Genomic DNA, 27595 nt, shown 5'->3' on the forward strand with positions numbered 1-27595 from the left:
GGCCCTTTCTGTAGGTGGGGTCCGATATCAGACCACATCTACTGCAGAAAACAGTCACAAGAACTAAGCTGCCTGCGTGAAAATAAATAGCACATCTTGAATCTTGGCTCCCCAAATTGCAGACCTTTGGTAGGACTCCTGCGCCAGCAGCCATGAGTGCCCCAGCCCATCCTCGGTGGAGTGCTGGCCGAGGGGGCAGGCTGGCCGAGGGGGCAGACTGCCCGTGCCACGGCGGGCGATCCCTTGGTCTGAGGACACAAGCAGAGCAGTTGTCGTATCTGCTGGCTGCCCGGCTGGCACGTGCACAGGCCCATCGGAGTTGGTGGGCACAGTTGCCAGGTGCTGAGGCTGAGGTCGAGCAAACCTGCCGAGAACGGTGCCCCAGGAAGGCTCCACGGACCCGAGGTGTGCTGGGCTGGCAGGAGTGCTGCTGGAAGCTTCCAAGTATGAATGCTGCCCCAAAGCACACAGGGGACACTGGGCAGATGTGGATGGAGGGATGCCCAGCCTCCCTCCCCCATGTCCCCACAGCACTGTGGTCTGGCCAGATCGGGCCCTTTCTCTGTCTAATGAAGTGCCAGCAAATTGGACAAACTTGAGTCCTTCTGGGAAACCAGAAGTTGTCAAGTGAATGACATGACCCAACCCATCAGTCCTCCCAGTTTACACAAATACAGCTCCTTCCCAGAAACGGGTGTTTTCTCCTAGCCTGATGGGATCCCGGCCTGGTGGGGATGAGGGCTTACCTTAGCACGGGAATGGCCGTGCACTGAGGAGAAAGGGGATTTTCCACATGACCGCTCCACTGACTCACCTCCCCTCAGAAGGTTTAGAAACACCCAGCAGGCTGGTTATCTAGAGTTCTGAAGTTGTCATTGTCACAAAGATTCTTTCTGCTTCACTTCTCCTAAAGTCCCCTCCTTACTCTACCCACTCCCCTCCATGTTGCTTGGCCCAAGGGGCAGACACTGAGCCATTCAGTTTCAGGAATGGCCAACACATCCTTGCAGGGGCTCTGGGTGCGCTTCTGCACGGTAGGGAAGGGTTCTGCACCTCCAGCCCTGATGGGGTGCTCGCCACGGCAACCCCAGTATCTGAGCAGGGCTTTGCAGGGGACTGTCCCTGCTTCACAGGCGGCTGGCAGCGGCAGTTTGAGCCTGTCAAGTGGGCGAGGTGGGGTTTTTCCCTTTTTCCTGCATTCTAACTGCTCTTTCTTCCTTTTCTCAACATGTGTAGGTGGTAGCTAGTTTAAGCAGCAGACCTAGCAGCCAAGAGTTAATTATAAGCACCTCCCATCAAGTGCAGGGAGGACTCTGATGTCCTTCTTGCTGCAGGGGGCCTTTTTAATACCCACAGACCTTCTCACAGGCCTTTGCCTTTGAGAGTGGCCTGGGCCCCTGAGCAATGAGTGGGAGCAAACATCCCACGTATGCACCCCCCATGCCCATGGCCACTGCTCAGTCATCTGGGCCTGGTCATGGGAGCAGGCCTCCCACACAGAAGGAAAAGGGCTCTCATCTGGGGCTTGACTGCATTTTTGAACCCAGTCCGGGGTGAATCGAGTCAAGCCCTGTTTGAATTCCTTGAGCACAGACTGTGACGGGTGGCAGTGGTCTCCGGTGTCAAAATTCAGTCCATATCCCCTGTTCATTTCCTGCCCCCTTCTCTGCTCCTTGCAAGCCAGTGCCTCATGGGCAGATGTGAGCACGTGGCTGACGATGTTTCTAAGATAAGGTGTTCCACAAGAGCCTATTATGTGCCAGGTTATGTTTTTCTAGTACCTGGCTCACTTGAAAAGATATATTTCTATTTTTTTATATTTAATAAGAGAACAGAACCTCTAGTGCCATAGAAATCGAGTTTCAGGCCTAGTCTTCTGGCAGTAACTGGTTTTCTCTCATGCCCATACCTCTAAGACAATTGATGCCCTGGAATGCCTCCCCCCACCTTCAATCCTGGTCCTCTCATCACAAGTTCCAGGTCTGTGCTAAGGTTCTGCAGTGCTCCTCTCAAACCCACCCCCCACAATCTCAGGGACAGTTACCCCGCCCCATGAAATTGTGGAAAGGGATCTTTGGTGCATAGGACTAACTTTTTAACTCAAAGGAACAAATACCTAATAAGAGCATCTCAGGCTTTACCTTAAGTCAACAGAAGGGTTATGTTGGTGATTCTCTGCAGATGCCTGTCACCATCCTTCTTCGTAAACATTTATGAGGGCCCATTTTGTGCCAGTCACCATACTAGGCACTGGGGATGCTCATATCAGTAAGACCTGGCCCTCATCCTCAGGTAGCTCCTTGATTAGTAGGGTGTGACAGGTAGTTCTTACACCCCAAAGAGCAAGCATGTCGGGGTGGTCTAAGCACTGAGAGGGAGGAAATTTAGGTTGCTAACGGAGCACTCAGCTGGGGTGCCCAACTCAACATGGGCTTCAAGAAGACTTCGGAGGAGGTAGCATTTGAGCTAAGTCTCTATGGCTCCGCAGGAAATTAAATTTAACCAACTGTGTGGGTTCCACTGTGCTTACTGGTGGGGTCAATGTGAGTTGTGTTCTGAGCTTTCCATTTATAGAGTGTTTCAGGTGCACTGATGCATGCCTTGAGAGCTGGCTGCCAAAGTAGGGGGCCCAGACAGCTGCTTCTCCAGGGGAGGGGTAGCCAGAAGCTTCCATTCTTACTGTGCTGTGCGTGTTTCCTCATTATGCCATAGCTATCTTGGAATTACACCATTCAATATTCCTTATTTTGGCTTGGAAGTCTTCCCTCACTTCCAAAGGCTAATGTCAGAGTGAGGCATCTCTGAGAGGGAATGCAGCAGAAGCCATCCTCAGCTAATAGTTGCTCTATGAGCATGAGATGGCTATTGGGAAATTAGGAGGAAAAAGGCAGAGGGATTCCCTGTCCTACAGTAAAAGAACTTGCTCTGCTATCTGAGAGTCTGAGGAATGTGGCAAAGCTCAGCACTCACACTCATACAAAGCTCTCCTATTGGGGGAAATGGACCAATGCTTTTCCAGGCTAATGTCATCAGGTGCAAGCATGACATGTGCCTGATCACCTAAGAGGATCATACGATCACACGGATGGATGGCAGCAGTTTGTGAGAACATTACACCTGCTCTGCCCCCTTGATACTTCTTTGTCAAGCATCTAAATAAATATCTAAGTGAGGAACCAGCTGGAAAGCAGACATCCCAGCATTCAGAAAAGCAGTGACTTTCCCGAGAATGGAGAACATAACCCTCTGGGAATTTCTGGCCCTGTGAGTCTGGCACAGGACGTGTGGAGGTGGGTCCCTCCCCAAACACTCTGCCCTCCATTTCTTCCCTGCACAGCTCTGGGGGGCAGATTTCATTCCAGGCTGTTCTAGACGACAGGGCAGAGGGCAGAAGAGGAAATCACTTGAGACAAATAAGAGAAATGGAAGGATTTGGTAAAAGCTATCTGTGGGAAAATGAGAGCAAAATTTGGCCCTAGGGGCCTAAAGTGAGAGGAGAGAACAGGGCCCAGCCCAAACTTGTTATTTTACTGTTTGAATAAAGAGGTCAAGACACTGAAGTGCCCAGGAGACTTTTCTTGACTGACTTACCCAGAATATGGAGAAATTCCATCGGGGTTTTCAGTGATAGGAATGCTGGCTACCATACATTAACAGAATTATGGAGTGGCTGCAGGGGATGACAGATTTCCCAGCCCACGGTGAAGTAGACATTAGCACTAAAGTTATGTGGGAGTCACGCCGGACAGCTCTGATGAAGGTGGCAAAACTCAGCTCTCCCACACAGCCAGCTGCCCTGCTTGCGGCCGACCAAGTGTGCAGCCTGACTAAAAACTGGACATGTTTGGAGACTTAAAGATTTCTGCTCCCTGCACCTTCTCAACTCTCCTCTTACCCTTTCTAAATGTTAGCCACTCTGGTTTTGGTTAATTTTACAATGTTCTTAAGTCTACTCTCTCTCTCTCTCACACACACACACACACACACACACACACACACACACACACACACCCTGTGGATATCAACTTTGAGATGGGGAAGAAAGAAAAAGTTTAGTTAGATCAACTCCCAAAGGAGAAAGGGAAGAAGGAAAAAGGAACTTAGTTTTGGAAAAAATGCCAGGAAAATAGCCAGCATGAAGGCACCAGTCAGCCACCTGCTGCTTCTTCTCAAGTTCTCCAGATGGAATGTGTTCACCTTTAAGAATATCCTTCCACCTTCGTCTCTTCCAGGAGTGTAAAAAGAACAGGAGGGGATGAAGCAACTTGATGTGTTCTTGAAAGCCTTGCCTGATGGGAAGGACAACTAGGAATAGCCTATTGATGATAGTTTGATGGATATGTTATTTGTGAAAGTGCTTTCACAGAAAACATAACACTGAATGTCAGGATTAGGACCAATTATATAAATGAGGTGAACAAACCTATTGTTAAAAGTGAAGGACTCTCAGTTTGGGTGAGAGTCTCAGCTGTGTGACATGTGCAGACATGCAGATATCTGCTTCCAGGAAGATGAAGCAGACAAACTCATCCCTATTCTTTCTGATAATTTCAACTAAAAACACTGGACATTAGTTATAAAACTAGCATAAGAAAACTGAAAGCAGACCAGCTAGGGACCTCAGGAATGATGTGGTGGGAGTCCCCTGGATTTTCTCTATGCCTCATATATCCTATATTTGGAGCTGAAGAAGCTGGAAACCTGGAAAGGGCTAACAAGAACAGAACCCACCCCCCCCAAAAAAAGCTTACTCTAGCCAAAAGCTAAAGGACCAGAAAAGGGCCAGCCTGGCAAGACAGAAAACTTGTAGACAATAATTGCTCTAATCCAGCCATACCTACAGAAAAATCAATGGGACCACCTTCATCCATGCTGGGAAAAGCCTTATGGGAAATATAGATTTCCCTGCTCACTAGACCATAAAGAGGGAATGTGACCTCACCACTGGGATTGGTCAGAGGAGACCTAGTAGGGAACTAGGAGTTTCTTCTCCACTTGGCAATAAGGAGATCTCACCCCTACCCCACTGCAGTGTCTTTGGGAAACACACAGGGAGCCTGGACTTCCTCATCGCGTAGTAACAAATCACCCCTCCCCCTTCCTGCTATGGTGGTGTCAGAGAAGGCCAAGTGGAAATTCAGGACTTTCACCACCACCCAGTGGTAATGACACCAGTGGTATCAGGGGAGGACATGTAGAGAGTAGATATGAGGGACTCCTATCCTCCCAGCCAAGGTGGTTATCAAAGGAGGCCTCATGGGGAGCTACCCACCTCTACCCAGCAGTAACAGGGGACACTTGCCCCACTTGGCTGTTAACAATGGCTGCAGTACATGCCTCCCTTCCACTGAGGGGGCAGTATCACGGAAAGTTCACTAAAATGAGGTTTAAAGAAGATCCAGAGTCTCATAACATAATACCCCAAATGGTCAAGTGTCAGTAAAAAATCACTCATAATACCAAGAACCAGGAGGATCTCAAACTGAATTAAAAAAAGGCAATCACTGATATGAGAGTAATGTTTAAATGATCTGAAAAAGATTTTGAAACAGACATCATAAAAATGTTTCAAAGTAATTACAAACATGCTTAAATAAATAAAACAATAGAAAGTCTCATCAAATAATCTCAGCAAAGAAATAGAAAATATAAATAACCAAATGGAAATATTAGAACTGAAAAATACAATAACTGAAACAAATATCTCAATAGATGGTCTCAACAGTAGGATGGAGGGGACAAAGGAAAGACATTACTCTAGAACAATAGAAATTAACTGAATCTAGGGGCACCTGGCTGGCTCAGTCAGTGGAGCATGTGACCCTTGATCTTGGGGTTATGGGTTTGAGCCCCACATTGGTTGTAGAGATTACTTGCAATAAAATCTTTTAAAAAGAGAGAAACTTCTGCATGTGACTGTCCAATTTTCCCAGCACCATTTATTGAAGAGACTGTCTTTTTTCCACTGCATGTTTTTTCCTGCTTTGTCAAAGATTATTTGACCACAGAGTTGAGGGTCCATATCTGGGTTCTCTATTCTGTTCCATTGGTCTATATGTCTGTTTTTGTGCCAGTACCATGCTGTCTTGGTGATCACAGCTTTGTAATATAGCTTGAAATCGGGCAACGTGATGCCCCCAGCTTTGTTTTTCTTTTTCAACATTTCCTTGGTGATTCGGGGTCTTTTCTGATTCCATACATATTTTAGGATTGTTTGTTCCAGCACTTTGAAAAATGTCATTGGAATTTTGATCAGGATGGCATTGAAGGTATAGATTGCTCTGGGTAGCATAGACATTTTAACAATGTTTATTCTTCCGATCCATGAGCATGGAATATTTTTCCATCTTTTTGTGTCTTCTTCAATTTCTTTCATGAGTGTTCTGTAGTTCCTAGAGTATAGATCCTTTACCTCTTTGGTTAGGTTTATTCTGAGGTATCTTATGGTTTTTGGTGCTATTGTAAATGGGAAAATTGGACAGCCACATGCAGAAGAATGAAACTCGACCATTCTCTAACACCATACACACAGATAAACTCAAAATGGATGAAAGTCCTCAATGTGAGACAGGAATCCATCAAAATCCTAGAGGAGAACATAGGCAGTAACCTCTTTGACATCGGCCACAGCAACTTCTTTCAAGATACATCTCCAAAAGCTAGTGAAACAAAAGTAAAAGTGAACTTTTGGGATTTCATCAAGACAAAAAGCTTCTGCATAGCAAAGGAAACAGTCAACAAAACAAAGAGGCAACCCACAGAATGGGAGAAGATATTTGCAAATGACACTACAAATAAAGGGCTGGTATCCAAGATCTATAAAGAACTTCTCAAACTCAACACCCAAAAAAACAAATAATCAAGTCAAAAAATGGGCAGAAGAGATGAACAGACACTTCTCTGAAGAAGACATACAAATGGCTAACAGACACATGAAAAAATGTTCATCATCATTAGCCATCAGGGAAATCCAAATCAAAACCACGCTGAGATACCACCTTACACCAGTTAGAATGGCCAAAATGGACAGGGAAAGAAACAACAAATGTTGGAGAGGTTGTGGAGAAAGGGGAACCCTCTTACACTGTTGGTGGGAATGCAAGTTGGTGCAGCCACTTTGGAAAACAGTGTGGAGGTTCCTCAAAAATTTAAAAATAGAGCTACCCTATGACCCAGCCATTGCACTCCTGGGTATTTACCCCAAAGACACAGATGTAGTGAAAAGAAGGGCCACATGCCCCCCAATGTTCATAGCAGCAATGTCTGCAATAGCCAAACTGTGGAAAGAGCCGAGATGCCCTTCAACAGATGAATGGATAAAGAAGATGTGGTCCATATATATAATGGAATATTACTCAGCCATCAGAAAGGATGAATACCCAACTTTTACACCAACATGGATGGGACTGGAGGAGATTATGCTAAGTCAAGGAGAGAAAGTCAATTATCATATGGTTCCAGTTATTTGTGGAACATAAGGAATAGCATGGAGGACATTAGGAGAAGGAAGGGAAAAATGAAGGGGAATCAGAGGGGGAGACCAACCATGAAAGACTATGGACTCTGGGAAACAAACTGAGGGTTTTAGAGGGGAGGAGAGTGGGGGGATGGGTTAGCCTGGTGATGGGTATTAAGGAGGACATGTACTGCATGGAGCACTGGGTGTTATACAAAAACAATGAATCGTGGATCACTACGTCAGAAACTAATGATGTATTGTATGGTGACTAACATAACATAATAAAATTTAAAAAAAAAAGAGAGAAACTAACTGAATCTAAACAACAAAGTGGACATAGAAGAAGAAGGAGGAGGAGGAAGAGGTGGAGGAAGAGGAGGAGGAAGAGAGCATCAGGGGCCTTTGGTACTATAACAAAATATTTAACATTTGTGTCATTGGAGTCTCAGAAGGAGAGGAGAAAGATGGCAAGGCTGGAGAAGTACTCAAAGGAAAAATAGCTGAAAATTTCCCAAATTTGGCAAAAGACAAAACCTACACATTCAAGAAACTGAATGACAAACAGCATAACCAAAAGAAATCCACACCAAGACACATCATAATTAAAATTCTGAAAACTAAAGACAAAAAAATTCTGAAACTAAAGACAAAAAAATTTGAAAGCAATGAGAAGGAAATAACACCTTTTCTATAGGGGAAAATCAATTCAAATGACAGCAGATTTCTCATCAGAAACCATGGTGCCAGAAGGAAGTAACACATTTTCAAGTGTTTGGGGGGGGGGAATCCATCAACCCAAAACCCCTATATCCAGTGACAATATTCTTCAGAAATTAAGGGAAGATCAAGATATTCTTAGATGAAGAAAAACCACAGGATTTGTCACCAGGACACCTACATTCAAGGAATGGTTAAAAGAAGTTCTGTAGGGGGTGCCTGACTGGCTCAGTTGGAAGAGCATGTGACTCTTGATCTCAAGGTCATAAGCTCAAGCCCCACGTTGGGTGTAGAGATTACTCAAATAAATAAAACTTTTTTTTTTAAGATTATTTATTTATTTATTTATCTGACAGAGAGAGAGACAGCAAGAGATGGAACACAAGCAGGGGGAGTGGAAGAGAGAGAAGCAGGCTTCCGGCCAAACAGGGAGCCTGATGTGGGGCTCATTCCCAGGACCCTGGGATCATGACCTGAGCTGAAGGCAGACGCTTAATGACTGAGCCACCCAGGTGCCCCAGATAAATAAAACTTTTTTTAAAAAGAGGTTCTATAAACAGAAAAGAAGCAATAAAAGAAAGAATCATGGAACATCAGGAAGGAAGGAACAATAGAGTAGGCAAAAATGGTAAATTCAAACTACTTTCCTTCTCCTTTTGAGTTTTCTAAATTATGTTTAACAATTGAGGCAAAGATAGTAACCCTGTCTCATGTGATTCTAAATGCATACAGAAAAAAATATCTACAACAATTATATTGTAAACAGAGGAGGGTAAAGAGAAATAGACACTTAAACCTTGTACCACTAGACTATGAAACTGTGATCTCTCTCTCTCTCTCTCTCTGTATATATATATATGTGTGTGTGTATATATATATATGTATACATATATACATATATATATATTTCCAACCTTTTACTTTCTATCAATCTGTATGATTCAGTAGATAGCATAAAGTTGGTTCATGTTTTTAATCCACTCTGCTGATCTCTGTCTTTAAACTACATTTGGGGAACCTGGATGGCTCAGTCGGTTAAACATCTGACTCTTGATTTTGGCTCAGGTCGTGATCCCAGCTGTCATGAGATCAAGCCCCACATTGAGCCCTGCATCAGGCTCCATGCTCAGTGAGGAGTCTGCTTCTCTCTCTCTCTCTCTGCCCCTCCTTCTGTTCATGCTCTCTCCCTCTCTCTCTCAAATAAATAAATCATTAAAAAAATAAACAACAAAAAACAACCTGGTTCAAAAATGTTCGAAGAACTCAAATAAACATCTCTCCAAAGAAGATCTCCAAATGGCCAAAGAGTACCTGAAAAGATGCTCAACATCACTAATCATTAGGGAAATATAAATCAAAGTTACAATGAGATACCACTTCACACTCATTAGGATGGCTGCTATAAAAAAATTGAAATAACACCTGTTAGCCAGGATGTGGAGAAACTGGAATACTGGTACACTGTTGGTGGGAATGTAAAATGATATAATCATTATGGTAAACAGTGTGGCAATTCCTTAAAAAATTAAAAATAGGGGCGCCTGGGTGGCTCAGTCAGTTAAGCGTCTCCCTTCAGCTCAGGTCATGATCCCAGGGTCCTGGAATCCAGCCCCACATCAGGATGCCTGCTCAGCAGGGACCCTGCTTCTCCCTCTGCCTGCTGCTCCCCCTGCTTGTGCTCTCTCGTTCTCTCTCTCAAATAAATAAAATCTTTTAAAAAAAATTAAAAACAAAATTACTGTGTGATCCAGTGATTCCACTTCTGGGCATAGACCCAAAAGAATGGAAAGGGGTGACTCAAACAGTTATCTGTACACTCATGTTCAGAGCAGCACTATTCACAAGAGCCAAAAGGTGGAAGCAACCCAAGTGTCCATCAGCTTATGGATGGATAAACAAAATGTGACACACACATACAATGGAATATTATTCAGCCTAGAAAGAGAAGGAAATTCTGACACATGGTGCAGCATGGATGAACCTTGAAGACATTATGCTAAGTGAAATAAGCCAGTCACAAAGGGCATATATTGCATGAGTCCACTTACATGAGGTCCCTAGAATAGTCAAATTCATAGAGACCATAGAGGAAGTAGAAGGGTTGTTGCCAGGGACCATGGGGCACAAGAATGAGCAGTTATTTATTGGGTACAGAGTTCTAGTTTCGTAAGATGAAAAAAAATTTGAAGAGGATGGTGGTGACAGTTGCAAAGCCAAGGACAGATAGGGAATTGGGAGTAGCAAGAAGTTAGGATCAATTACGGGTTAAAACAAGTCAGAAGAGAAGAGCCTGGCTGAAGGCTTTTCTACAAGTTGCTTAACCTGTCTGCATGAAGTAGGGGTATGGTATGGTTCTGAGCCAGTTTAAATAGTGGATTGTGTAAGGAGCCCCAGAGGGAATAGCCTCATCTCCTGCCTGCAAAGCTTTGCTTCCTGAATTTTCCCACTCCCACTGAACATGGTAAGGCCAGTACACCGCAACATCACAAGGGAGAGGGAGTAGGTTGGCCAGAGTATGGCAATCACAGGATAGCTTGAATTCTGCAGCCAGCTGTAAGACCCCCAGTAGAAGAAAAAGTATTTTCTTATCAGTCTACCTGCAGGTTCAGAAGCGCCAGAGCTCTGGTCTCCCCTGTTTCCAACAATGGTATTCAGCATGCTGCTGAAAAGATGTCTCAAGGTTACCTTCTCCAGAGCTTTCCCTCTGTCTCCTTTTTGGCTTGTCAAGTTCTTGCTTCCTGCAGATGATTTTCTGCACTCTTTGTTTCCCAGTGTTTGAGGACGCCAGGATATAGCTATGTCTAGACTTTTCTAATGAGGCATGAAATAGGACGTGCTTTGGGTCTGGCTGTCTCTGGCTTGTCCCTCCCTTCCACCACGCCCTCTGTGTTTGATCCACCATGACACCAGCATATGGTCCACCATCACTTTACTGTGATACTCATCTCTCATGGAAAGAAACTTGTTCCCCTGCCACAGAATGTGGTGGTGAAGAACAGGCCACCCCAGGCTCCTCTGTGTCCAAAGATCCAAAAATTCAGAAAGAAAAGATCACCTTCATCCTCAACCCTCTTTCTTCCAGAGCACTCTGAGCTACCAGAATGATTCAGCTGCTACTGCCTGCCAACTTTCTTAAGAAGAGGAGCACTTAAGACACAAGAAATATTGAGCAGATTGGATTAAAAAAAATTTTTTTTAATTAACATCTCCAGGCAGTTTGGAAGGAAAAGAAACTTTGATCTTGAACAACTTCCATGGGTGATCAAAGAAAAAGACACTAAAGTTGCCTCTCCTTGTTTTCCAGTTAAATATAAATAAGACTTCCTCTCCTGTGGAAGCTGATGAACTCACACCTGGAGCTGATGGCATGGAGGAGGCTGGGCAGGTGCATCATAAGGATTAGAGATAGGCATTGTTCCAGACTGGTCCAATTTTTAATCACTTTCCTATTGCAGGGAATGCCCTTAGGAATTGCAAAGCCAATGCTTTTTGCTAATGCTGGCAGAAATTCCTTAAACCAAGAGATGGTGCCACTGCCCATCAATTTTACAAGGCAATAATGCAGATCCCAAGTGGCTAAAATCTGAGGCAGAAGGCAGAGCACTTCATCACAGTGAGAGAACTGGGTTGTTGCTGGGGGAAACTGTTCTGATATCATGCTGGTATTACCATGAATTAATAAGCTTTGTTTATCTTTTCTGACACTACAGGTCCAACTTAGTCCTTTTGCTTCATCTTCTTGCTTATTATGCAGCTCAGGCCATGGATATAGGCTGCCTACTTGTCATAAATCGCAGGCAACTTCCCTTCTTGCTGCTCTTGGTCCCAGTGGGCTTATGCTCCTGGGAACCAAGGCACTCTGAACTCTTCAGTTCCACAAATGCATACTGAGCCCTGATGCTGCGCTAGGTGCTGCAGAAATTTCAATATGCCATGAACCACAGCTCCTGCCTTCCTGATCACCTTGTGGGCAGGGAGAAAATCACATGGGCAAATAATTACACCAACAAGCAGAATGTGTAACAGAGGGGAACACATACCTCTGTGGGAACCCAAGAAGGGAAGAGGTAACTTTCAGTGGAGGAAATCAAGGAGGGATCCTTGGACAAGGTTTCAGGACAGGGAACCCTTAGAAAATATAGCTATTTCAGCTTGGAGTTTGCCACAATGAAGAGGGAGGAGCCTGGACATAGGAAGATGATATATTTCAATACAGCAAAATGGCCTTGCTTAGAGGTGTGTAGTTCTGTGCATTTTAACACACATATAGAATTAAGGAAGCGCTGCCACAACCCAGATACAGAACAATCTGCCCATCCTACAATCCCTAATAGAATGGCTTTATAATCATCCTTTCCTTCTTCTGATAACTCCTAGCAACCAATGTGCCATTGTCCATCGCTGTAGTTTTGTCTCTGGAGAATGTTATGTAAATAGGATCATACAATATGTAATCTTTTGATATTGTCTTCCTTTACTCAGCATGTCATTTTTGAGATTCAGCCAAGTTGTTGCATACATCAACAGTTATACCTTCTCATTGCTGAGTAGTTTCCATTGAATGGATGTACCACCGTTTGTTTATCCCTTTACCCAGTGAAGGACATCTGGGCTGTCTCCAGTTTTGATGACTGTGAGTAGGGCTGCTATAAATGTTCACATACAAGTTATTATATTATGTAAACATAAGTTTTCTTTCTCTAGGGCAGTTTCTCAAATTTAGCACTATTAACATTTTGGGCCAGATACTTCTTTGTTGTAGGGGGACTGCCCTGCGCATTGTAGGATGTTTAGCAAGATCTCTGCCCTCTACTTACTAGATGTCAGTAGATATCCCCAAGTTATGACAACCAGAATGTCTGCACACATTGCCAAATGTCCCTTGGGGGGGATCATCCACAGTTGAGAACCACTGCTCTAGGGTAAATACCTAGGAATGAGTGTATTGGGTCATGTGGTAAATGTCTGTTTAACTTTATAAGAAACTTCACATCCCCAGTGTATGAGAGATTTGGTTGCTCAGTATCTTCACCTACATGTGATATTATCAGTATTTTGTTGTTGTTGTTTCTGCCATTCCAATAGGGATGTAGGAGTAACTCATCATGGTTTTAATTTCCGTCTCTCTAATAGCTAATGATATTGAAATTTTTTCACAGGCTTTTTTTTTTTTCTTTGCCATCTGTATATTCTCTTTAGTAAAGTCTGTTCAAATCTTTTGCCCATTTTTAAACTGGATAATTTGTTTTCCTACTGTTGAGTTTTGAGAGTTCTTTATAAATTATGGATACAAATTCTTTCTTAGATGTGTGATGTGCAAATATTTTCTCCAAGTCTGTAGCATGCATTTTCATCCCCATAACAGTGCCCTTTGCAAAGCAAGTTTTTGGTTCTGATGAAATCCAATTTTATAAAATCGTCTTTGGTAGATTGTGCTTTTATTGTTCTATCTAAGAACTAAGAATGTTTAACCCCAGGTCATGGAAGGTTTCTCCCATTTTTTTTCCTAAAAGTTTTAGATTTTTATATTTTACATTTAGATCAATGATTCACTTTGAACTAATTTGTGAACAGGTGTGAGGCTTAGGTCAGGTTTATCTTTTGACCATTGATATCCAATTGTTTCTGCACCATTTGTTGAGAGACTAATTTTTCTTCCATTAATTATTTTTGTATCTTTGTCAAGAATCATTCAGGCATATTTGCATGGGTCTATTTCAGGGTTCTCTATTTTGTTCCATTGATCTATGTGTCTATCCCTTGACAATACCATACTATCTTGAATACCGTAACTTTATAATAAGTCTTAAAGTCAAATAGGGTGGTTCCTCCAACTTAATTCTTCTTTTTCAAATTGTTTTAGTCATTCTAGTTTCTTTCCCTTTCCATATAAATTTTTAGAATTAGTTTGTCTATATCTACAAAAAAAATTCTCTGAATTTGATTAGAGTTACATTAAATCTATGAATTAACAAATGTACTATTTGACTCTTCTGATCTATTTCATTAGTTCTTCCATCAGCATTTATAGTTTTCAGCATAAAGATAATGTACATGTTTTTGTAGATTTATGCCTAAGTATTTAATTTTGGGGTGAGCTATTATAAGGGATATATTGGTTTTTTAAAAAAGATTTATTTATTTGAGTGGGAGGGAGATAGAGGACAGAGGGAGAGGGAGAGGATCCTCTAGCAGACTCCCCACTGAACACGGAGCCTGACACAGGGCTCCGTCCCACAACCCTGAGATCATGACCTGAGCCAAAATCAAGAGTCGGATGCTTAACCGACTGAGCCACCTAGGGACCCCCAAAGGCATATTGTTTTAAATTTCAGTTTCTAACAGTACATTTTTTTTTTTTTGAAGATTTTATTTCTTTATTTGACAGAGAGAGACACAGCAAGAGAGGGAACACAAGCAGGGGGAGTGGGAGAGGAAGAAGCAGGCTTCCCGCGGAGGAAGGAGCCTGATGTGGGATTCGATCCCAGGACCCTGGGATCATGACCTGAGCTGAAGGTAGTCGCTTAACTGACTGAGCCACCCAGGCCCCCATCTAACAGTACATTTCTAATATCTAGGAGTACAATTGATATTTTTTGCATTGACCTTATATCCTGTGATCTTGCAAGCTCACTATTAATTCTAGAGATTTTGGATTTTTTTTTTTTGTAGATTTCTTATAGGTTTTCTATGTTTGCAAGCAAACAGGGAAAGTTTTATTTTTTCCTTTCCAATTTGCATTTTTCCTTTCTAATTTGTATGCTTTTTGGTTTGTCTGTTGCTGTTTGGGGTTTTGTTTTGTTTTGTTTTGCCTTACTACGTGGACTAAAACTTTCAGTGTATCGGTGAATAAGAGGGATGAAAACAGACATATGTGCCTTGTGGATCTTAAGCAAAAAGAACTTAGTGTTTTTTGCCATTAAGTAGGATATTAACTGTAGAGTTTTTTGTTGTTGTTGTTTTGGTTTTTTGGCATGTGTGTGTCTGTGTGTGTGTGTGGCATAGCTGTTCTTACTCAAGTTAAGAAAGTTCACTTCTATTCCTAGTTTCGTAAAAATTTTTATCTTGAGGGCGCCTGGGTGGCTCAGTCCCTTGGGTGTCTGCCTTCAGCTTGGGTTATGATCCCGGGGCCGGGGATGGAGTCCCATATCAGGCTCCCTGCTCGGCAAGGAATCTGCTTCTCCCTCTGCCCCTTCCCCCTGCTTGTGTGCTCTCTCTCTCTCTCTTAAATAAATTAATAAAATCTTTTTAAATGTTTTTTTTATCTTGAGTGGATGTTGAATTTTGTCAAATTCTTTTTCTGCTTCAATCAACATGATCAGGTGGATTTTTTTTATGTTTTTAGGTTGTTAATATGATGAATTACAGTGATTTATTTATTATATGAAAGATAGTACATTATAGTTTCTTTTGTAAATTTGTTTTATTTAAAAATATGCCCTACAAATCACTCCATATTGGTCCATACAGGTCTTCCTTATTCTTTTTTCCAGTTGCGTAGTACTCCATTGTTTGGATGTGCCATGTTTTACCCAATCACTTTTCTACAAGTATTATTCTACAGTATATTCTACAATATATACAAGTATTTAATTGTTTCCAATATTTTTCAATTAGAAATAATGCTACAATTACAATGAATAATCTTATACATATATGTATTCTTACTATTGAAGGTGTATCTTTAGTGTATATTTCTAGGAATTTCTGGACTGAACAGTAAGTACATATATAATTTTGTTAAGTATTACCAAATTTTCCTGCAGATGAGTTCTACCAATTGACATTCCCATTAGCTATATATAGAGTTTTGTTTCCCCATAGTCTCACTGAGAGAATTTAATATTTATATGTAATATACATATAACTTTTGAACATCAGATAAATGATAGTATCTCAGCATTTTTATTTCTCTAATTATAAGTGATTTGAATACTCTTCATATATTTGAAGACAATATTTTATTTTTTTGACTTTTCTGTTCACATCTTTTTCTCATTTTTCTATCACATTTTTGGTTCTTTGCCCCTTTTACTTTTAATTTAATTTTTTTATTGAGGCATAATAGACGTGCAACATTATATTAGCTTCAGGTGTACATACAATGATTTGATATTTGTATATATTGCAAAATGATCACCACATTAAGTTTACTTAATATCTGTCAAAATTCATAGTTACAGAATTTTTTTCCTGTGATGAGAAATTTTAAGATCTATTCCTTTAACATCTTTCAGATATACTCTATAGTATTATTAACTGCAGTTGTCAAGCTGTACATTACATTCCCATGACTTATTAATTTTATAACTGGAACTTTGTACCTTTTGACTCAGTTCACCCATTCTAACCACCCCCTATCCCCAACCTCTAGCAACCACCAATCTGTTCTCTTTGTCTATGAGCTTGGTTTGTTTTTTGTTTTTAGATTCCACATATATAAATGAGATTATATTGTATTTGTCTTTATCTGTCTGACTTATTTCACTTAGCATGATGCCCTCAAGGTCCATCCAGGCTGTTGCAAATGACAAGATTTCATTCTCTTTTTTTATGGCTGAATAATATCCCATTGTATATACAATTGACCCTTGAACAACATGCATTTGAACTGTGTGGGTGCACTTATACACAGATTTTTTTTACAGTACAGTACTGTGAATATGTCTTTTCTTCCTTGTGATTTTCTTAATAGAATTTTCCTTCCTCTAGCTTATTTTATTTTAATACAGTATATAATACATATAATACACACAAAATATGTGTTCATGGACTCCTTATGTTATTAGTAAGGCTTCCAGTCAACAGTAGACTATTAGTAGTTAAGTTTTGGGGGAGTCAAAAGTTATATGTGGATTTTTTTCCTCGAGGAGAACACAGGCAGTGACCTCTTTGACCTCGGCCACAGCAACTTTTTGCTAGACATGTGTCCAAAGGCAAAAATGAACTATTGGGACTTCATCAAGATAAAAAGCTTTTGCACAGCAACCTACGGAATGGGAGAAGATATTTGCAAATGACATATCAGAGAAAGGGCTAGTATCCAAAATCTATAAAGAACTTATCCAACTCAACACCCAAAGAACAAATAATCCAGTCAAGAAATGGGCAGAAGACATGAACAGACATTTCTGCAAAGAAGACATCCAAGTGGCCAACAGACACATGAAAAAGTGCTCAACATCACTCAGCATCAGGGAAATCCAAATCAAAACCTCAATGAGATACCACCTCACACCAGTCAGAATGGCTAAAATTAACAAGTCAGGAAAGGACAGATGTTGGCGAGGCTGCAGAGAAGGGGGAACCCTCCAACACTGTTGGTGGGAAGGTAAGCTGCTGCAGCCACTCTGGAAAACAGTATGGAGGTTCCTCAAAAAGTTGAAAATAGAGCTACCCTATGACCCAGCAATTGCACTACTGGGTATTTACCCCAAAGATACAAATGTAGTGACCCGAAGGGCTACGTGCACCCCAATGTTTATAGCAGCAGTGTCCACAATAGCCAAACTATGGAAAGAGCCAAGATGTCCATCAATAGATGAATGGATAAAGAAGATGTGGTGTATGTATATAAACACCTGAACCCCAATGTTTATAGCAGCAATTTCCATAGTAGCCAAACTATGGAAAGAGCCCAGATGTCCATCAATAGATGAATGGATAAAGAAGATGTGGTGTATGTATATGTATACACACACATATATATATTTATAATGGAATATTACTCAGCCATCAAAAAAAAAAAAACATGATACCTTGTCATTTGCAATGATGTGGATAGAACTGGAGGATATTATGTTAAGCAAAATAAGTCAGTCAGAAAAAGACAAATATCATATGATTTCACTCATATGTGGAATTTAGAAACAAAACAGATGAATATAGGGAAAGGGAAGGAAAAGTAAAATGAAATCAGAGAGGGAGACAAACCATAAGAGACTCCTAACTATAGGAAACAAACTGAGGGTTGCTGGAGGGGAGGTGGGTGGGAGGATGGGGTAACTGGGTGATGGGCATTAAGGAGGGCACTTGAGGTAATGAGCACTGGGTATTATATGCAACTGATGAATCACTAAATTTTACCTCTGAAACTAATATTATACTACATGCTAATTAAATTGAATTTAAATTTAAAAATTGAAAAAAACGTATATGTGGATTTTGGGCTCCACAGCAGGTTAGTGCCTCTAACCCCCTACATTGTTCAAGGTTAACTGTATATTCCATATTTTCTTTATGCATTCATTGGTTGATGGACACTTAGGTTGTTTCCATATCTTAAGCTATTGTGAGTAACACTGCAGTGAACATCTGTAGGGTACAAATATCTTTTCAAGTTAATGTTTTCAAGTTTTATGATAAATACTCAGAAGTGGAATCGCTGGATCCTATGGTAATTATATTTTTAATTTTTTGAGCAACCTCCACAGTGTTTTCCAGAGTGGCTGTGCCAGTTTACATTCCCACCAACAGTGCACAAGGATTTTCTTTCTCCATGTTCTTACCAGCATTTGTTATCTCTTGTCTCTTTGATAATAGCCATTGTACTAGGTATAAAGCGAAATTTCATTGTATTTTTTATTTGCATTTCCCTGATGATTGGTGATGTTAAATATCTTTTCCTGTGCCTGTTGGCCATCTATATGTCTTCTTTGGAAAAGTGTGTATTTAGATCCTTTAATTTGATCATTTGGGTTGGTTTTTGGTTTTTGGTTTTGGGGTGGGTTTGTTATTGAGCTGTATGAGTTCTTTATATATTTTGGATCTTAACCCCTTACCAGATATATGATTTGCAAATATTTTTTCCCACTTGGCAGGTTGCCTTTTCATTTTGTTGATGTTTCCTTTGCTGTGCAGAAGCTTTTTAGTTTGGTGTAGTCTCACTTATTTACTTCTGCTTTTGGTGTCAGATTCAAAAAGGTCATCGCCATGATGATTCATTTTAGAGCCAGCCTTGCATTCCCAGGATAAAGCCCACTTGGTCATGGTACATTATTCTTTGTATATATTGCTGGATTCCATTCATTAATATTTTGTGGGGGATTTTTACACCTATGTCCATGAGAAATACTTGTCTATAGTTTTTTCTTTCCTGTACTGTCTTTGTTCGGTTTTGATATCACAGTAATGCTGGCCTCATAAAATGAGTCAGGGAGGGTTTTCTTCTCTTCTATTTTCTGGGAAAGACTGTGTAGAATTGCTGTTATTTCTTATCTAGATTTTGTGTATAATTTGCCATTCGCTATGAAGAACGATAATATGTTTGCGTTAGCAGCCTGTGTACCTGGCTGTTCACTGCGGTTCACTCTGGTTCCGGCGTCAGCAGAGCCTTCATAGCCTTTGCAGTCCTCTTCTGTTCTATCCCACACATGCGCTGGCCGTGCCAGGCTGGTACCCACATTCTCATCTGTGTGCTGGTTCAGTCCTCAACCGATTATGTAAGGTAACTGGCATTAGATTCATATATGCACACTGGGGGCTGGACCCAGTTTAGAAGTAACTTTATGAGGTTACTTTCCCAAGCCCTTTTTCTCCATAATCTCCTTGATACTTTCTGGTTCCCTGGAGCTACCTTTTTTTCATCCTCCAGCCAGAAATCTGGGACTTAATTGTTCCAGTCTGCTACATATGCCTCCAGGAATAAGCAGCTTGAGGACCAGGGGGGAAAAAAATGAAAATAACCACCAGTTTGGTGGTACTTTGAATTCTGGTCCTCTTCCCCAATCTTCGTGCTACTGTTTATTTTTTAGATTTCTCAAATAGCTTTTGCATTCACTCTGTCCAGGAGTAATGGCTACATTCAGTGGGAGAGACTGGGTGAGTCTTTTACTTCATCTTGCCCAGAATAGAATCTACGGCCTCTATTTTTTTTTTTAAAGAGTTGTCTGGTTTTGGTTTTTTAATGAAAAGGAGAGGTGCTATGGTTGATTGAAAAATATCTTTGAATCCTGAAAAAATTCCAACCCTAGCTCTATAATTCAACTTTCTTGAGCCTCTGTGTCTTCATGTGTAAAATGGGGCCTATGTCAGGGCTCCCAAGACCACCCTCAGGTTTGATGATTTGCTAGAAGGATTCATAGGATCCAAATATATAAAGTCTGCATATACATCACAAAAGGATACAGATTAAAATCAGCAGAGGGAAAAGGTACAGGGGGTGTAGTCCAGAAAAAAACCAACAAGGCTTCCAGTTGTTTGCTTTTTCTGGAGTCCCTATAAACAACACTTAATTCTCCCCCACAATGTAACAATGTGGCAATGTGAAATCATGTGCAAAGCATTGCCAACCATGGTACCCAAGCTTTGGTGTCCAGGGTTTTTATTAGCCTGCAGCAAAATATTATTCTGACAATACAGTAGATACAGAAAAAAGACTGTGATTTGGGACACATTTTAAGAAACCAGGCTAAAAGTATGGGTGTGCTCCTTGTGCATGGGTCTAAGGTAGCTACATATAAGCAATGAGGAGAGGGGAAATGGGAAAGAGAGGCTTGTCCGAGGATAAATACAAAAGGATAGCATTTAATAAATGTCAGGATGGCCGAAACCCAGCATAACATGAGGCTTGACAAATAATCTGATGAAGATTTAAAAGGCCATTTTTAGCTACATTCAGAGTTTGAAGAAACAAGCTTCTTGTTTGGGGAAGAAAGCTTTGGTGCTAAGAGATGGCAAAAAGAAAGCAAAACTCATGGCCTATAATGTTCCCTTTTTCTGCCTGAATTGTGAAGGACTTGTAGTTGTCCTTTTGAAAACCAAGAAGGTCAAAAGAGAGATGTCAAAAAATTAGAAATGAGCAAATGTGCACATTTTTTAAAAATGGGGGGAAAATAGATTTGGGAAACTATAGAATTTAATATTGATATAAATCTAAGTTAAAATTCTAGAAAAGAGTATTCAGAATAGCTTATGAGCAATTGGAAAAGAGACAGTCACTAGGAGCCTCTCTGTTCACTATGGCTAAGTCTTGCTAAACAAATCTCATTTCCTTTCTTAATCAGGTTACTAAAAGAGAATATCTGGCGAAATTGGTGTATCTTGATTTTGGCCAACACTTTGCCAGAGTCTCAGGATATCCTTATGGACAAGCTGGAGAAATATGAGTTACAAAAAAAAAAAGAAAGAAAGAAATATGAGTTAGAGGACATCGCATTAAATAGATTCTCAGACACTTGAATCAGAAGACTTAGACCTATCAGCTGGATTCTATTGCATAAAGATATAGATGGGATTTTACAAATTTGTAAATGACACAAGCATATCAGGTGATTGAGTCAAGATTCAGAGACTTTGGGGACTCGAGACAGGTCATATCAACAAGATGGTACTTTAAAATAATAAGGAATCGGGGTGCCTGGGTGGCTCAGTTGTTAAGTGTCTGCCTTCAGCTCAGGTCATGATCCCAGGGTCCTGGGATCAAGCCCCGCATCGGGCTCCCTGCTCCATGGGAAGCCTGCTTCTCCCTCTCCCACTCCCCCTGCTTGTGTTCCCTCTCTCGTTGTGTCTCCCTATGTCAAATAAATACATAAAACCTTTAAAAATAATAAGGAATAAAAAAATTTAGAACAAATTTTGGGTGCCTGGGTGGCTCAGTCGGTTAAGCATCTGCCTTCAGCTCAGGTCATGATCCCAGGGTCCTGGGATGGAGCCCTGTTGTGAGGCTCCCTGCAGCAGGGAGCCTCCTTCTCCCTCTCCCTCTACCCTTCCCCCAGCTAGTGCACTCTCTCTCTCATAAATAAATAAAATCTTAAAAAAAAGAGAACGAATTTTAAATCATCTCTTTCTTTTTTTATTTTTTATTTATTTATTTATTTTTAATTTTATTATGTTATGTTAGTCACTATACAATACATCATTGGTTTTTGATGTGGTGATCCACGATCCATTGTTTTCGTATAATGCCCAGTGCTCCATCATCTCTTTAGGGATGTTTATATGTATGTGTGTGTTGGTTGAAAAAGTTCATGGGCAAAAAGACCTAGTTGGGAGTGTCAGGTGAACAAACGTTTGATGTTAAACCAAATATGTATGATATGCTTTCATTTATTCAAAAAATGTTATGTGGCTGTCATGAGAGTAAATTCCATCTTAACTTGCATTTAAAAGTGTAGAATCCCAGTCCAGGACAGTGATGGTGCTGCCAACACTACAGTAATGAGAGAACATTTGGGTACTCTGCTCAGTTTTCTGTGAGACACCTTGAGAGACAGAATTAGCATCTAAAAGAGGCCCCCAGGGCACGAGGGCTGGAAACCATGTGGTAACAGGGAGATAAGGATCTGTGAAGGTTGGTCATCTTGAAGAAAGACTAAGCAGAGATGAGAAACCGATCTTTAAATTTGTTAAGGGCTGTTATCTGGATGTTTTCATAGACATCTGTTTCGTTCCTTAGGCAGCCAAAGTTACGGGGTTAGTAGCTATGAGTTATGGGAAATTGTGTTTCAGCCAGTTTCTTGCAGCGTGTCAGCTCCTTTATCAGACCTTAAGCATACGGAGATGAGCAGGACCAGATCACTTTCCTACAGACTGAACAATTCATAAATTCATTATTCTACAGAGAGAAGTGGCTCGATATGCCCTGGCTCTTGCAACAGTGAGACTCCTTTGAGAGCCAGATGCCCCTTAATGCCTTGAGCTCCTGTCTCTGGAACACAAAGACAAAGGAAAGACATTCAGGTTCTGTTTGAGGGTCTGAGGCTGGGCTGATGGTATCTGGACCTAGATGTGGTGTTCTGGTAGCCACTGAGAACCAAGACCCGTGTTTTACCAGGACAGGTAAAGAAGGTTGTTTAAGGAGAGTCTGAACTGTGTTGAAGGAGAAAAGCAGAAGTTCAAAGTCAGGAAAGTGTCCCTGAGCATCAGATACACAAGAGCCAAAAACTGACAACAGGAGGACAACTCAGGAGTCAACAAAAGGGAGAAGCAGACATAATCAGGAAACACAGTGTGAGACTGGTTAAAGCCAGCAGTCTGGAATAGCGCTTGGCAATGGTGTCAGCAGTCAGGGGCTGGTAGGAGCTCTGTGGGACCAAGTGCACTTGGGCCTGAGTCAGACAGGAGTAGTCTAAAGGCTGCACCACCATCTGTCAGGGATGTTAGAGAAGGGATTTGTGCCAGATATCCTCTACTTGCCTCTCCCCCTCTTCACTCCACCCTTCTCCAACCTGCTCTAGGTCCAGGAAGTGGACTTACATAACTTGCATCAGTGGGATCCTTGACCTCTGGATCTGATTTGCTTCTGCAAACTGGAAGCCCCAGTTAGAGATTGGAGTGGGGAGGAGAATAAGGTGTGGATATTCCTGCCCCCTGCCTGCCTCCCTACAGGGTCCCCTTGGGATTTCTGTGTTCCTAGGCTGAAGGTCGCAGCTCCTCTTAAGATGTCTCTGTGTATACGGCTCTCTCTTCCAGGATCTAGTAGCCACTCCCTGCCCTCCTCCCTTGAAACCTAGAGCTGGTAGCAGTTCCAGATATACTAGCTCTGGGGTACTGCACTATCCCTTGTGGCTCTCCTACAACTTGCCCACCCCTTTATGAAAATAATTTATTAAACTCTTCTTGAATCATCCTAATGTGAATATGTCATCTGTTTCTTGGTTGTACCTTGGCTGACACAGGATTCTGGATTGCGTGAGAAGATGAGTTAAATTATTTCAAAAAATACTTACATTCTGTGGTTCTGGATTTCTTATCACTGACCTTATATGTTGGTAGACCCAGAAGTGATGCAAATTAACTTTCTATACCTAGAAATCCACAATAGGTACTTTTGTAGTGGATAGGAACTTCACCTAGAGACTTGTGAGGCAGTTTAGCCATGTAAGCTATACAATTTATTATTTTTTTAAGAATTCATGTTATCAGGATGTCTGACAGTATTTTTCAGTTGCTCTCATTGCGTCTGCAGGGTCAGATAACATCTTTACCACGTTATATAAAAGGGCCAAAGGAAGCTTTCACTAGCCAAGCAGAACATTGGCGAGGTCATGAAAGAGCCATAATTAATCTTAAATATCTCTCATAGACAAGCTACTAAGCATACTGTGACCCTTTCTGGGAAGATTGAATGGTTGAGGCTCTCCGAAATGATGCTAATTCAAGGATGTCCCAGAACCTCAGGAAAAGAAGGAAGAGCCTATATAGTCTACATGACTTCGAACTGTGATTTCTGAGTCTCGTGAGCCATAGAAAACATATTGTCTTCTGACAATGCAGATCATTTCCATTTGACTCTGAATTGAGGGTTTTGTTGTTGTCACTTGGGTGGACTTTATGTAATCTTACTTCTAAAGAGTCTTTATCTTTTAGAAATACGCAGTGAAACCTTATGAAACGGTATGACTGAACTTTGCTTCACAATAATCCAGAAAGGGGTGGGGGGAGAGATAAAACAAGATTGGCCATGAGGTGATGGCTGCGCAAGTTGGGTGATAGAGACGTGGAAGTACATTCTACTCTTCTCTCTGCTTTTGTATGATTTAAAAATGATTGGATATTAAAAAGTAAATAGTTAATTAAAAAGTTGCTGCTTGATACAGGAAAACTCATTTATTATTGCTTGATGCCACTGATCTCATGAAGAAGTTCTGTGGGTAGGATTCAGGAGTATCATAGGAAAAACATGTTGAAATAAATGTAAATGAAGAATGCTATTTTTATGAAAGTTTAATGAAATTGGGCTCAATGGAAAATATCCAGATGATGTTCAGAATGTACATTTAGAATATTCTTTCATGAATTGAGAAGGAAAGCAAACAAAAATACTACATTCATGTTTTAAAATATACTTTATATGGACTTTGCTTCTAAATAACTTGGGATGAGGGGGAACTGGGTGAGGTTGCAGATGAAGCAAGATTGACCATGAGTTAATATTTGTTTAATTGGGGGAATGGTCACATGGCAGTTTGCTATGCTATTCTTTCTACTTTTATATATGCTTTACATGTTCTATAGAATAGTTTTTAAAAATAAAACATATACTGCACATCTAAAATGTGACCATTTACATTGAGACAGTATTAACTTTTATGATTTAATGAAATGTAATATTATGCTATTTCTCTTCCTCCTCCTTAGACTTTGCCTTTTCTAATATATTACTGTTTGTTCATTTCTCTCCTCTTTCCCCATGCCTTAGTTTTGTCTGTTATATGGAACCAAGCTGGTGTTCCAGGAGCGAGCCTGGTATCTAGAACATAAATTTTTGACTCCCATGGCCAGCACGAGGATTAGGAGTCAGGTAAGGGTCCCTGGTGTGCGGAAGAAACCTTTTGTGCATCAGCTGTCAGCTCTTTGCTTTCTTAGAAAACAGCTGTCAATCTTTTATCGGTTTCCACTCATGGATTTTTATGCCTTTGGGACTTCATATACATGTTTTCATTGCCTACCATGATCATATTACACTTCAGAGTTTAAGTGACAAGGAAGTGATTCACTGTGTATGAACTTTCTGACATGAAAAGCAGAGGAGGGAATCAAAAGCATTTTCTTTGTCTTGGCAAAAAAGAAATGTATTAAGTGATTTTCATTTTTCTACTTCTTACCAAAATCTATTAACTCATTCTTCATATTCAGAAAAAAAGACCTGTGGTATTTTTAGGTCAGAAGTAGTGATGGAAATTCAATGTGAAAGTGACAGAACACCTGAAAATGAAGATAGAGTCAGTGAATCACCACCAAAATGCTGCTCGAAAGAAAAAAATATATAAAATAGCATAATCATCTACAAAACACGCTTTCTGAGTGTTTTCTGAGGGGCCTGTCTTCCAGGCCCTCCGTTAGATGCTATAACATAAACAGGTATATGCTCAGTCTCTGCATTCAAAGGAGCTTATTATATATGAGGACACAAAACTGACTTTAAAATGCAAATAACAACACAAGGGAGCAGAGACTTTCCAGGGAATAATTCCAGAGTTCAGAGGACAGAAATCACTTAGGAGCGAATGTCATTCTTGTACTAGACCTTCAAGAGTGGAAAATTCCAACAAAGTGGTGGTATGATTGAAGAGGGGGTAATGCAGGTGAGGCTTCAGACAGAATTGGTGAAGTGAGTAAAATCATAGAAATGGGAGTACTTGGGACAGACATGTTAAGAAACAGCGAGAAGACCAGTTTGGCTGACATCTCAAGTGGAAACCTGGAGAAATCTGCAGGAGCCAGGCTGAGGTGGACACTGAAGAAACCTTGAAGAGTCTTTTTCCTTTTCAGGAGAACAATTATTATGAAGAAAAGCATATGCAAAGATGTTTCAGTTATCTGTTGCTATGTAACAAGTGACCCCAAAACTTAGTGGCTTAGAACATCTAGTTATTATTTCTCACAATTCTGCATCTGAATGGGGCTCAGCTGGATGGTCTCCTGGGGCCTGAGGTGTCTGCTGGGTTCTTCACTCTCCTGGTGGTAACCTCAGCTGGGGTGGCAGGATCATCTGGGGGCTGCTGGGCAATTGTCTCCTTTGGAGTGGCCGGATGTGGGCTTCCTCACAACACAGTAGTGTCAGGAGGGCTGACTGTTTTATATCATGACTGGCTTCCAGGGAGGAAGTGGAAGATGCCAGTCATCTCAAGGCTCAGCCCACTGTTAACACAGTGTTACTTCAGCCGCATTCTGTTGGCCCAAGGGAGCCCCAAGGCCAGGATAGATTTGGGCAAGAGAAGAGACTTCACCTCTCCCTGTGAAGAGCAACATGCACATATAGGGAAGGAAAAATTGATGGCAGCTATCTTTGGACACTGACTACGTTCCACAAAGAAAATGCCCACTTTGGGGAGAGGAAAAAAAAATACTGTTAATTAAAAAAAAAAAAAAAATGAGCTACATGAAGGAAGATTTTAAATCCACGTGATTAAGTATTTCAGTGACATAGATGAGATAAAAAATCCATCAAAAGAATGTTGAGTAAAAGACACCAACTTTCACATATAACATTGAAGTGCTTTTGTATTCTATTAGTGCAACAAACTTTGCACACTTTTCATTTCCTAGAGACTCGTAGCAGCCTGGGAGATAAGCAGGGAGCAGCCAGACATTTTGGAACAAACTTTGTGGGGCTAGAGGTGGGTTGTTGAGACCTATAGGACGTCTCAAGGCCGTCTTTTGCAGATCTCAGTGCTGCCGACCATGAGCACTCACCCCTTCTCTGGGCTTTCCCAGTATTCCCAGAGGGAAATGTGTAGTGTAGCTGGCACAAATGCTCTACCGCACCCCTTTGCAGGGATTTCAAGGTTTCAGAAATGTTATTAGCAGCTTCTTTTCACTAAAATGTCTGGGACCCTTGGCCAATTAGAGGTGCTTAACAGGAGTGGGCTTGTGAGAGGGTGAAAAGGGGACAGGGATGATTAATATTACTGAAACTGATCTAGATGCTTTCACATGATAACTCTTCAAGTTTACTGATTCTTTCTTTCTTTAGGT

General features: G+C 41.1%; 1 protein-coding gene across 1 annotated transcript in view; it reads left to right on the forward strand.

Moving 5' to 3' along the window:
- The window catches only part of ACOXL (acyl-CoA oxidase like), a 349740-nt gene that overhangs the window by 296630 nt on the left and 25515 nt on the right, over positions 1 to 27595 (forward strand). The window contains exon 18 of the mRNA XM_064572203.1: positions 25317 to 25418. Within this exon, the coding sequence (XP_064428273.1) occupies positions 25317 to 25418 (102 nt within the window). The remainder of the gene's footprint in view (positions 1 to 25316; positions 25419 to 27595) is intronic.

Source organism: Mirounga angustirostris, unplaced genomic scaffold, assembly GCF_029215605.1.
Source record: "Mirounga angustirostris isolate CCGP_5_RB_7025 unplaced genomic scaffold, mMirAng1.0.hap1 SCAF_10, whole genome shotgun sequence".
In the NCBI taxonomy this organism is placed as follows: Eukaryota; Metazoa; Chordata; class Mammalia; order Carnivora; family Phocidae; genus Mirounga; species Mirounga angustirostris.